The sequence below is a fragment of the Ciconia boyciana genome, chromosome 4, assembly GCF_034638445.1.
Source record: "Ciconia boyciana chromosome 4, ASM3463844v1, whole genome shotgun sequence".
In the NCBI taxonomy this organism is placed as follows: domain Eukaryota; kingdom Metazoa; phylum Chordata; class Aves; order Ciconiiformes; family Ciconiidae; genus Ciconia; species Ciconia boyciana.
The window spans coordinates 96480839-96493885 of NC_132937.1; the positions used below are offsets into that span (position 1 = coordinate 96480839).

At 35.9% G+C, this 13047-nt stretch overlaps 1 protein-coding gene across 2 annotated transcripts in view; it reads right to left on the reverse strand.

The window, feature by feature from the left end:
* EDIL3 (EGF like repeats and discoidin domains 3) overlaps nucleotides 1-13047 on the reverse strand; it is a 260857-nt gene that overhangs the window by 131745 nt on the left and 116065 nt on the right. For both annotated transcript variants that reach the window (XM_072860707.1, XM_072860706.1), the window contains one exon: nucleotides 133-261. In XM_072860707.1, the coding sequence (XP_072716808.1) occupies nucleotides 133-261 (129 nt within the window). The remainder of the gene's footprint in view (nucleotides 1-132; nucleotides 262-13047) is intronic.

The window sequence follows — 13047 nt, forward strand, 5'->3', positions numbered from 1 at the left end:
AGCTTGCTCATAATGTAAAGGCCAAAGACTGATATACTTCAGAAAATGAGATCCGATATTAATTCTCAACATTGCAAGCAATAAAAAGGCTCCTATCTATAAACACAATAAAAGTTACCATCTGGAACTTACTGTGCTGGCAGTGAATCCCATTAAATCCCTCTGGACATTTACAAACATAACCTATGAATGTGTCGCCTCGGTACGCTTCACTAATTTCACATATCCCACCATTATGACATGGATTAGGAAGGCAGGGTCCTGAGAGAGGGGAAAAAAAAGAGAAGTATGTATACATAATAATAATAATAATAATAATAATAATAATAATAATAATAGTAATAATAGCAGTAATAATAGCAATAATAATAGCAATAATAATAATAATAATAATAATAATAATAATAATAATAATAATAATAATACAGTCATTTATATGCATTCATTAAAGAAAGAAAATCCCTTATGTAGACCTTCATATTCCACTAACCCACTAAAATATACCCTTCACTTAGTTCAGATAACTTGCCAGCACAGATTTTTATGAACAAGAAAAAATATGAAGCATGTCACTACTCATTAATCACAACATTATTTTTTAATGTAAGAGAAGACAGGAGACAGAGAAGCTAAATCTTGCTCTCCTATTAAAGATAACAGGCATTCTAACTTTTATATCACTGAGGAAATATGTATTAATCAAATGTGCCTATCATGTACCGAGTGACATGTACAATATCCCTGAATAATCACTACATGTCAAGTTAGTAGTTTGAGAAGATCTTTGCTATGGCTTTGGGTGACTTTCTGAATATGTGACTATCTGGGCCAGCAGTTAGCAGCTACTAAAACAACCATTCCTTTTCCACTGAGTGGCTTTTTAACATATCCACTTCAAGCCGATTTCAAAAAGGTCTTCTGACTAAATTTTTTTTTCCCCAACTAACCACATGCTAGGACACCTAAAACTTCAGCAGTGAGATCTAATTTGTTAGTTTGCGATGACTATACATACCTTTAAATAATAGTATCTTTTGAACTGAGGTCTAAAGTTTATTCATTTAACACCACGTGTTAAAAGCTTTTTACATCTTATTATCTTACTAATACTACCTGTAACATACCTCCTACCAGAAGAAAACACTTTAGCATTTTGATGAATTTTTTTTCCAATCTCACTTTAAAGAGCTGGTAACCATTGCTTAGAAAGCCTCATGTGCAAGTTTGTTTGTGAAAAGATTTGTGAATTCAGCATAAAGTATGTTATTTGCAACCTTTGCCACATACACAGAAAGGTGTTAATCTTCGCTTATTAAAATGCAATGTCATAATTATTCACCCACTTAAAATTGCATTTAAAAAAAAAAAAAAACCAAACAGAAAAGAACTTCTTTCTGCAGCATAATTTACTGACAATCAGCAATGGGAATTGAATGATTTAAACTTAAAAGAGCTAAAAGTTTAACGTTTCTGAGGGTCTGCCTATTAGTTTATGTTTTCAATTACAAACACACGGTTTGACAGATGTTCATAGCAACAGCTTTCATTCAGAATGTCACATTAGTGAAAACTGCACTCTCTAAGAAAATATTAATTTGCACAAGATAAAATTTAACAGAATGACAAGGACGTCAGAACACATTCCCCAGTTATAATTGCCTGGGTGATTATAACAATTTGAGAAACTATCCATGTACACATTTCGATTACAACTTACGTCATCAGCCTATTCCAGGACACAATCCTGCAGAAGTTACGCTTGTGCGCATCATTACACATGGGATATATCTCACTGAATCCAATAAATAAAAGACATGAGTATATAGCAGCTTATTCTAATGCAATTAGTAGTAGAAAAGGCAAAAATCATGAAGATGAAAAGGAAGAGACTGGATGTTGCCTTTTTTGCCTTTCCCCATCCACATTCTGCATTACACTTTAAATGTAATGGTACACTACATTCTTAATTCCAGAGAACATATATCACTCCTTTAACAGGTCTAGGGGGACTCATGGCTTTGAAGTATCACAGCTCCTGTTCATTATTTCTCCTCTGTAATATTCTGGGAAGAAACGTGTTTAATAATTTGCACTTTTGGTCTCCCAATGAATATGAGCTGTGTATTTTTTTTCAAGTCTCTATCATAGAGCTGCAGTTTGGGTAGTACCTGCAAGTAGCCTCATATGTTAATTATTTCTATGCAAGCAGATCTCTAATCTTCCAAGAACAATAAATCTTTTAATAATTACTTTCTCATTTCACTTGCTGCTTTCTCCATATGGCTTGTTAAGCACATGTTCAGCATACTTTCATTGATTTTTCTTTAGATTTTGCATTTTCTTAGATCAGTCCAAAGCATAAAGGCTTAAAAGGTCATTTGAGGTGCACAGTAATAAGTATACTGGTGCATGCCAGTACTTCTAACTAATCTTAGTCTTCTACGGTGCCTTCCTACTGAAAAAAAAACCGCACACCAACAATATGAACACTTTTTTTGCCTGATTATGGTTGTTATTTAGTCACAGACATATAATAGCAGTATTTTCCATCTAAATGTTGAGTAATTTTGCTTTGGTGTTTTTTTTTGTTAATAGAAACTGGTAGTTCAAAAATGATTTTGAGAGCAATGAAACATCCTAATTAAATGCACTGAAAGTAGTAAACAACAATCATCTAATTTTCACTAGTTAACATTCATTTCCTAAAAAGGACATGGGTTAGACTCATCTGTGTTCTAAAAGAACGAATGATTGAAACTTTATAAGGCCTATTATCATCATACCTTGTTTCTCCTAATTCTCCAGAGGACCATACTCTGAGTTCACATATCTTCAGGATATTCAAATTGCATGAACCTTCAAGCATATGATTCCTTTTTTTTACTGACTCTACAGGATCCCTGATGCAATTTATGGAGGTTTGAGTATCTTGAAGGATCTGGGTCCTAATCCTGCCATCACTCCATTTAAGCATTCAAAAATGGCATGTAAGATCTAGGCACTGCTGCCAGATCATGAGTCCCAACTAACCTCCATAGGGATGATAGGCTTTTAAATAACATTGTATTGAATGCTGGGTAATTAATTCCCTGACAATGTGATTAATATTCTTGGTTACTCAGATCTATAGCAGCAAGTTCAAAAACATCCTTCTTTACCAAAAAAAACCCCAAACCCAAACTTGTCAACTAATTTTCAAAAAACAGTGGACTTCAGGGATTTGGTTTTTTTTTAAATCAATAGCACTGTAATACTTCTGCAGGTAATCTTTAAGTGGCTTCCAACACAAAGAGAACAACAACATTTGATCAATATTAATGAGCATTGGAATTCAATGGTATGCTTTCCAGGCATTTTTATCCATGTTCATATAAAACTATGTCAACAAGATTAATCGTGCACTCCAAGTAATAGATCTATTCACTTTGCTGCTCTTTTGAGTCCTCCTCTGTGCAGTTCCAGTGGTATTAGCCAACATAATAAGTATAGTCCAAAATACGTCATTCTGTTATTCAACTGAAACCCCATGCTGTTTTTGAAAAAATATTGAAAGGTAACTTAAAGCATAGCAGGTTTTAAATTTTTTAGATGCTCTGGCTAAAATCTCTGAGATTTTATAGATGGACGAATCAAACAAATGCGTTCTAAGTAGAGTTGCAAAGGGGCTCAAGGCAGGAGCACATTATCTGTTTTCTTCTTTGACAATATAGTCAACTAAAACTTTGTAAAAATAAAACCTTGTACAATGCAATACTGAAGTAGTAATTACATATTTGAGAGAAACCAAGAAAAGCCAGGAAAGCCTCATTTCACCAATAAGAATGTAATTTTTGACAATGATAATACGTACAAAGAATGAATTAGCCTATTTAGGAAAACTGTTACCTCATTTTGTCCTGTAGGATATTCAAATTCTTTTGAAGTAATAGAAAGAAGCGTCCAAATGCGTTTCTACATTTTTTGCCTGACAGTCTGGAGGAAAGATATTTTTTAAAATACCTAGTCTTATTTTAGGCTTTTTTTTTTTTTGATGGTCTTCTATTTTTGAGAAAAAAAAACAAACAAGCTTACGAAAAAAGCCTAGAAACATTGACAATTGTAAAGCACATTTAAATATGTGTATGTGAATGCCATTACCTAACATTCTGATCGTTCTCATTTCAGTTATTTAGTGTTACTACAGACTGGCTGTATCTACATGTGCAAGCTACTCAGTGCAATGGGTAGGGATCTGAAGAACAAGAGGGCTGATGCTGAGGACCTGATGCCCACACAGTGTCCTTCCTGAGAAGGGGGTGGTAGAGTTACTCCGGTGGTAGACTAACTCTAGTCTCTGTCAAGGCTTTTCATCTGCTTAGGTTTGTATCTGTACATATGAGGTATGACACTAATTACTGTTCCCTCTAAGTGTCCAGGATGCATTGAAATTTAAGAAAAAAAAGAAAAATACTGTGTTTCCAGTGCATTGCTGATGACACATTGCAGCCCTCCCGCTCCTCACCCAGCTGAGGACAGCAAGAGCCATACACGAGTTCATCTGGAGTGCCAGTGCAAACTTCATCAGGGACAGACACAGAGCCTCTCTGAAAGGGCAGGCTGTGCAGGTGATCAGCTACACAATGAACACATGCAAAATTTTGTACAATGCACTGAGGTGCACTATGAAGAAGCCTACAGATGCTTTGCCAGATATTTTTCTGATAAATCTTTATGTAGGACTTAAAAATGTGACAAAGACCAACTTTGAAGTACAATGGCTAACAGTGGAGTTGTGTAGCATTAGCTTAGCAAAATCCAAGAAATCAGACTAGTTGAAACAGCAGTTGTAACAGGAACAAAAAACAAACAAACAACACCCCCTCAATGACTCTTTCCCTTACCACTCCCAAATTCAGTAATAGTAATCCGTAAAACAAGCCATTTCTCATGCTTCCACCAAACAGTGTTAAGCTTTTTTTGCCAAATATAAAATCTGCTGCTGCTTTAGTGGGAAAGACATTAAAAGATACCAGGCAGTCACAGGTGATGTAGTTAAACAAGAACTCTACATCAGTCACATCTTCCTCAAAGTTTGATTCCCCATACTCAAGAGTGTGCTTGCTGCTGTGCTAGAACAGGAAGATGATAAAAAATCAAAACCCATCTTTTCTTATTAAGACAAGATTAAATGAGGAATATGAAAAACGTAAAGAGAAAAAATGGAGTGACACATGCTAATTAATCACATTTAAAAAAAATAAAATTAAAGGCAGTGCAATACAAATGTTAACATTTTTGATGGTATCTATCTATCCATCTTCTCTTCAAGTAGAAATAATGCAACTTTAAAGAAAAATACTAAATTAGGTATCGACCTTGATATACATCAAGATGAAGATACTGTTAGCTACAAAGCTAATGGCTTCATTTATTTTGTGGAATATTACTGAAGTAGGACTAATAGATAATGTTACTCTGATGATATAGTAAGCTCCAAATCCCATCAAAACAAATAGTGGAGTTATCATCAAATTAAAAGGTATCAAATGACTTTACATTTCATTGTAAAAGAAAAATACTCTCTAGCTGCTTGCCTCCATACCATTAGCTTAAGTCCCTCTTGGCTCTACATGAATGTCAGTCAAACAGGTTTTTCTCCCCCTCTGGTAAGTTGAAATCTTCATCAGAGATCTCTCACACAGTTTTAACATCAATAGTTTAAAGTCTTCCCCCCTCCTATGTTTTGATAATACATAATACTTCAGATGCTTCCTCTGAAAGTCTTCAAAATAAGCTGTGACAGAGCTCACTTAGCAAGAGCTCTTATATTTTGAAACAAATATGTGTAAAAGAAGCCAGTGGCACATACGACTTCTTTCACCTTCATGTGAAGAGAAGAATTAATCTCCTTGCTGCTGGAGCTAGCAGAATGGCACAAGCTTCCCATGATGAAGAAGTTAAGGATTATCACACTGAATTAGACTCAGTGTCCAGGTAATCCAACACCCTGTCCCTGCTGCTCATCAGTTCCTGCAATCAGAGAAGAAAGCTGAAGAGTCCTGCAGTTGGAATAATTAAAAATCTGCATTAGATATCTTACAAATATTTGAGATGAGCTCAATCTCTGAATCTTTGTATTTGACATTCTTTTCTAATATGTATGTTTTCTCCATACAGTTAAAAATTATGTTTATACCACCTATATATGCACAAATGAGAGACCATCTCTTTTTCAGAAGTATATTGATCTTTTTCTTTCCTCATCATCCTTTTAAAAACTCAATTAAATGGATTTTTGAAAGGTGTGCCCCTTCAAATGTGAGCTTATAGATTTCAAAGTCTGGCAGACACAAATCCAAAATATAACATAATCCTGTTCAAAAGAGACCATCGTCCACAGAGACACACAAATGAACATTCAAAACCAGCAGGAATGTCCCTACGGGTTCTGACAGAAAACTGCTTTATTGCACAAAAAGAGCAGGAATATAACAAAAGCTTCTGAGGGTCTCTGATCTTCCTCACATTTACGACTTTGCCTATTAATTTAATATGATTGTGCAAGGCTTACCTGACACAGAGGCTGGTTTTTAACACCCTCAGCTGTGTGTCTGTGTGGGAGTCGTGATACTTCAGAGACCATTTTAAGAACTTGACAGAAATGATCCTGCATCTGCTGAGTTCTGGGGATCATTAAATCATACCAAAATACATACTTATGTCTCAGCCTATCTATAAGTTCAAGCACACGACGACGACATATCCATTCCAGCAATGCAGCCTAGGGAGTTAGGTGTCACTAGTACACGTACTTCGAGCCTGTGCACCACCTTTGTGGTTACGACTAAGCTTCTGCTCAAGTATTTTGTAGATTTCACATGTATTTAGAAGTCAACTGCTGTTTCCCAAGAACACGCTTGATGTAGCTGGACCCAAAGAACAGCAAGTTTGTTCACTACTTGAAACTACAGCTACATCTCAGCTGCCTGCTTTGCAGTGCACGGTTTTGAGGACATTTGCAGAGAGCGTTCCCAGCAGATGTGCTATTGGCCTTCTGCCAGAAGGGGCTGCAATCATGAAAATGGTTTCTTCTAGTCAACATGCTCATTCTGCCACTAAGGTATGAAGCATCTTCAGTAATTAATGAATAAGTTGTAGTTCAGTATTGGCTCTTTCTTTCTCACACATATTTCTTTTTGCCTTTAAAAGTCATTCTGGATTTAAAATTTACATAAATACCTAAACATTTTAGGGTCCAACTCCCATTATACTGGTGCATCATGACATGGCTCAAAGAAAATAAAGGAGTCTCTCCGTTTAACTAAAACCCACAGAAGTAGAACTTGATGTACTGATGTACTTGATGTAGTTCAAAATAGAACTACCTCATCCTTCAAGTCTTCCAAAGTGTAATAAGAAATTCCTGCTTGCCCAGCATACTTGAATATTTGCAAAGCAGAGAAAAAAAACCCAAACAAACCACAATAGCTCCTATAGATCAATATATTTAATATGATTTCCTTTTGGAATTTGCCACTGTCAATTCTATTTTGCTGTTAGGATACAAATGAATTTTGTATCAACAAATATTTATTATACCTACAGCTTGCTATTTGTTTGGTTATTTTCACCTGAAAAGAATAGGCAATGCAGAACGTCATTCACAGTTTATATGGAATATTGATAATATTATCTGATTGCTATATGTTATTCCACTTAATGCATAAAAGTAGTAAAAATAATTAGCAGTTACACATACTTGCGTCTCATTAACATTCTCAAAATATCAGCTTTTAAAAAAAATAAATCTGTTCAGCCTGGCTTGTAAGTGAATTAGTACTGTATTAGATTCTATCTAACTATATATTCATTACAAACTAATGGCACTGATCCAGACGTAATTGCACTGTGATTAAATATTTATCTTGTTTTTAATGCAGCAAATGGAGCGTGCTGATTATAATGATCAAGGTGTCTCCATCTGGATGCAGCAAAAGCTAAGGTTCACCCCTTGAGTGCAAAATGCTTTAGGTCATTTCTGCACATTTCCCTATAATTCTGTCCTGTGGATTTCTGTTACAGAGAAGAAATTTAAACTGCTTGTCCAGCCATCTCCCAACCTTTTTTTAACTAAATAACTAGAATATTTTCTGACAAGACGCTATTTAAACTTGATGGCTATACAGTGCCTTTCCTTAATAAATACTCTTAAGCTTCTCACCTAACCCTTGCATTGACTGAGAATGACAGATTATACCCAAATTTGAGGTGTGGTCAGTGTAGTAGGCAATGTAGTGATACTACACAGGGTGAGACCTGAAAATGCTCCAAAAGCTGGAGAAAGTGTTCAATGCAGTACAAGACATTTTCCCCAAGTTCTCTCTATTATTTCTCCTCATACTCCTCAGCTTCCAAGCTTAAGAACTTTCTTTCCCCATTTTCAATGCTGTTTTTCAGCTTTTTATACCCTTTATCACCCACATATGTGTTTCTGAATAAAGCCCACAGTATTCTTCCCCCACCAGTTATCTCATAAACCTACTGTCGCAAATTAATGTGAGACCTGTTCGGCATCTCTTCATGACCTTTCACAGGAAGGTTTTGTCTTCCCAAAGAATACCTGCTTTGTTTACAGAAAATCCAGGTTCAGGCCCTTTTCCTTCTCTTCCTCTAACTTTACACGCAGGCAGCAGCATCATTGTTTTTTTCCTAGATGATACAGTTTCTGTCACTGACTTCTCCCACTCTTGCTGACCCAAGTATGGGGGCTTGGTTGCTACAATCAATTTTTTTGGAGTATCTTTGTATCATTGTTAAATCAAGATTAATTTTCCAACTTATGTTAGAAATATTTTCCAAATCTCTTTCTCAGTTGATTCCAGCTCACATCGAACAGAAAAACCTCTGCAAACAAAGAGAATCTTGTATTTTGTAAAAGTTTTTCTGGAGGACTGCAAAGACTTGAAGAATTTTGTATGTTAAAATATTCAGAGAATTATTATAGATTGGAACGTTCAAAAGATCTAGTTCAAAAATGCAGTTCTGACAATACTAATGTCTACAGGTTCTACATTAAAATATATTCTCCAAATCCATTATCTACATAGTTGAAACAAATCCACCTCTGTATTTAATGCATTGGTCCGTTGCTTAAGTAAAATAGAATTAGCAATAAGGAAACTGTACATAGTTTGGTACCTAATGCAGAATGTCACTGCCAGTTGGGATTTCCATGCAACAACGCTATTTTTAGCATGGTAATTCTTGTCATCATATATGATGATGTCAGTTTTCATTGTTTTACTGCACTTCAAACTGCCAGTGATCAGGACCTCTCATCCTTTTTCACTGTGTTCTGCTAATAACTGGAAAACGGAAAAAAACCTGAAAAGATTATGTGACTCTTAATTATAACAGCAAATAGATTAAAATTGAGTTAGTCCTCTTGCTGAGCATTCCAGTGGGAACTAAAAAAGGCAACAGCCTAAACTTATGCTATTCATATTTGTATGAGTCACGTCCTAATTACTAGTGTTGCATTAATGACACGGAAACAGTGGAAGAGAAGCTCTGAGGGTGGTTATCCTTAGGACATGAAATATTATTAAAAAGTGATGAAAGAGAATTACTAAATGTGAAGCATATATAGTCCAAAAAGGCATAAAGTTGTCCACAGCAGAAACCAAGGGAAATAGACAAGACTTGCACTCCAGTCATTTATTTCCCTTAGGATGTAGGACAGAGGAAATATATCCTTTCCTCTTTGCATTTCTCTCCAGCTGTCATCAAAGCCTTCCGATTTCACGTACCGTACCCTAAATCCATTTGAATTCCAGATCCTGTCACTATTCTCCAACTCTTACTCCCTTCTTAGCTAGATCATCGTTCTCTTTTCTCTTCATACCCCATTCCTGCTTCATATCGGTCTCTTGCGAACCCAGAAAACGATGCACTGCATAACCATCCCAATTTAAAATCACAACGCATGTTTGCAGTTATGTACTTTCAGTTTTTAAAGTACACAGTAGAATCACTGGATGTCTGCTTCCTTTGCACCAGCTACATCCACAAGCACAAACACAAATTAATTGCTCTTGATTAATGGGATTCACATGCAGTGAGTTGTACATGGGTGAAAATACTGACCTATTTTGGTGGGTAATGGTAATAATTCCTGCACAGCAATACTGGAGATTAGCCTTTTCTGATAAACAATGCTTTAACTTATTTTTTTTTTTTGTCTTATTACACACAATGCAGGCGTCATTATTGTCATTCAAGTACAGTTCTCTGCACAGGTAAATTTTTGCCTTCAGCAGAGCCTTGTGCAAGGGCTAAGGCATAAGCTGCAGCACTCCCAAGGCCACAAATATATTCCTTTAGGGAATGGCATGGCAGACTTCCTCCGGAGCCACACACAGTTTTCTGGTGTCCACCCTCAGCTGTGGCATGGATAGCTCATCAGACTTTCCTCTGGTTTGCAAGATCCACAGGCATAATGTGCACAGGCATAATGACAGTCATATTCATCTGAGTGACTTCAAAAGGTGAGGGCATGAACTAGACGTAATTGACTTCCCCTCACCTCAGGACAGACGACCTGAGTGCGTGTTAATATCCTCTTTCCAATCTAGTCTAACCAGTAGCTGGATATGGTTCCTGAAAGGGAATCTATAATATTACTCATCTGTTGATGGAATGGAGTCAGGCACAGAGAAGGTCGTCTGGCTGAAAAATGTGGATGCTGCAGTTAGGTTCTGAATGATATGGAATAAGACCAATAGGATATGATACGAAACAAACCCACTACTTCACTAATGTAATGTGTACTTTCATCGAGGATATCCCTAGCTACACGACTTAAACAGTTTGAAACAAATTCTTTATTTGGAATTTCTTAAGAGGTTGCAACATGTTGCCTGTATTCTGCTACCAAAAATTTAGATAGAAACAAGACTTGATGACAAATACATGACATTATACCTGCTGTCCCTGCCTCTGCTCAAGGGATACTAAAGCAGAATGCTGACCTGACAGGATCACTGATTCGTATTTTGTTTCAAAAAATGTCCAGTATTACTGTTATGCAGAAAAAAATATTAGAATGGTTTTTCTCTTCTAGGAAGATGGATTAAAAAAAGAAAATTGAGAAATTCCAGGTTGATATGGAAAGATTAAAAATCAGATATTGAAATATTGTCACCCTGCCCCTTAGTGTAAATTAATAAATAAATATTGTTCTGCAGTTTTAACAGGACAAAATACTGGAGAAAGCTTGAAACTAATGAAATTCATGAATAACTGTAACAAAGACTTGCAATATTGCTGTAGAGTGTTAACTCATGCTTTGCAAGTAAATGTTAAAATATGGTACTGCAGGCAAATTGAATATATAAATCTATATTCAGACCTTTTTGTTCTTGGGCTATGGCTTCTTCATTGTAGTTAGTCATTTCAAAAAAACTTCATGAATTTCAACTCTTTTCTCAGCTTATTGGACACTATTCATACAACTTCTAAAGTATATAAAGGTAAAATTCATTGTAACATTTTTTAGTAATAGACAACTAGACATTCATGGGAGCACGCTACATGTTCATAATTCTTATTTTTATCAGAACAGTTGTCATACAACCATAACTCGCATGGCAGCCAGTGGAAGTTGTGTCTTGAGTAAGTAATGAATATACACTTCTGGACTGCTCTGTGAAAGCTTCTGCTCTTTTACTTATCTCCTGTCATATTGATAATTTTCATTTGGCAGTTTATTACTTTACAGTACTGTGGATCTTACGGAAATATTTTTGCCACAATTTTGAAGTCACACAGTATTTACTCATAAGGAGCACTACTGAAGTCAACAGTTCTACATAAGTGCAAAAAAAGAGAAAAAAAAAATTATTTCCAAAATAATATTTTGAAACCCTACAATTGTACAGATAAGATTACACAATACAGCAGAAGATAGCTGAATACTATATGTAATTCTTTCTTTAAGCCTAATAAAGGACATTCATGCGCTGAGGTAAAACACTGTTTATCTAAAAGATTTACAGTGGGGAAAAATGAAATGCATTTTAATTGCAGTATTAAAGGCTTCAAAAGAATATGCAATAAAAAAGAATCTATTCCATTTCTAAGACAAAAGAAAAAAGGGAGTTCTTGGCTCTGGCAAATGGTCATTAGCATATGGAAAGTCAATCTGTAAGAGCAACAATGAGAATTACTAGATGTGAAAGAAGTGGCAGATATTTGCTATTGCAAGGAATGGTCTAAGAAGTTGCTGCATACGTGCAGATATCCCCACATCCCTGTCTGAGTGAACTCAGTTAAGCCTTTGCTTGATATTTTTATGCCCCTAAAGCAATTTATGTTCTCTTTATGATAAGAACTACATCTGTATTTCACCTGTAATGTTGCTTCCATGATACATTTTAAAGAGAGCTGTTTAGTCTGGGTCAATGTTAATAGCAGGCAACCTGTGACTGTTTATTAAAATATAAATGCCAAATCTTCTTTCAACATTTTTTTCCCTGTTCAAGCTAGGAAAGACTTAAACATCTTCTCAACACCTCAGTGATACAGCTACTCGGTGTCCAGCTAGCTGATCCCTTACTGGTGATTACTACTGACTGAAGCCAGAGCCAAGACATTTTGGGATAGCAGGGCTTTTTTACTTGGTAGGGGTTTTCGGGGGATTAGTAGTAGGCAGAAGAACAGTAAACACAGTGGAAGGAAGAAACTAATTTGGATGGGAACTGGGCATCTGATCAGTAGCTAGTGAGACAGAGATTCATAATAAGAAAGACCATATGGAAGAAAACAACCCACCTCAGCTCTATTTTAAACCCTGCTCTTGGTCCTCCAGGACACTTAATTCAATTTGCAGGTAATTCCATTATCTGTCCGTTTTAACACTTCCTGGGCTTTGATGCACTACAAATCCACAGCAATGTAATGGTATTATGCATATCCATGATCTCGATTGATAAAATATTGCTGTTTCAGACATGAAGAAAAAGCACGTGTCTGAATGCCTGTCCATTTCACCTGTCAGCTGGTTCAATA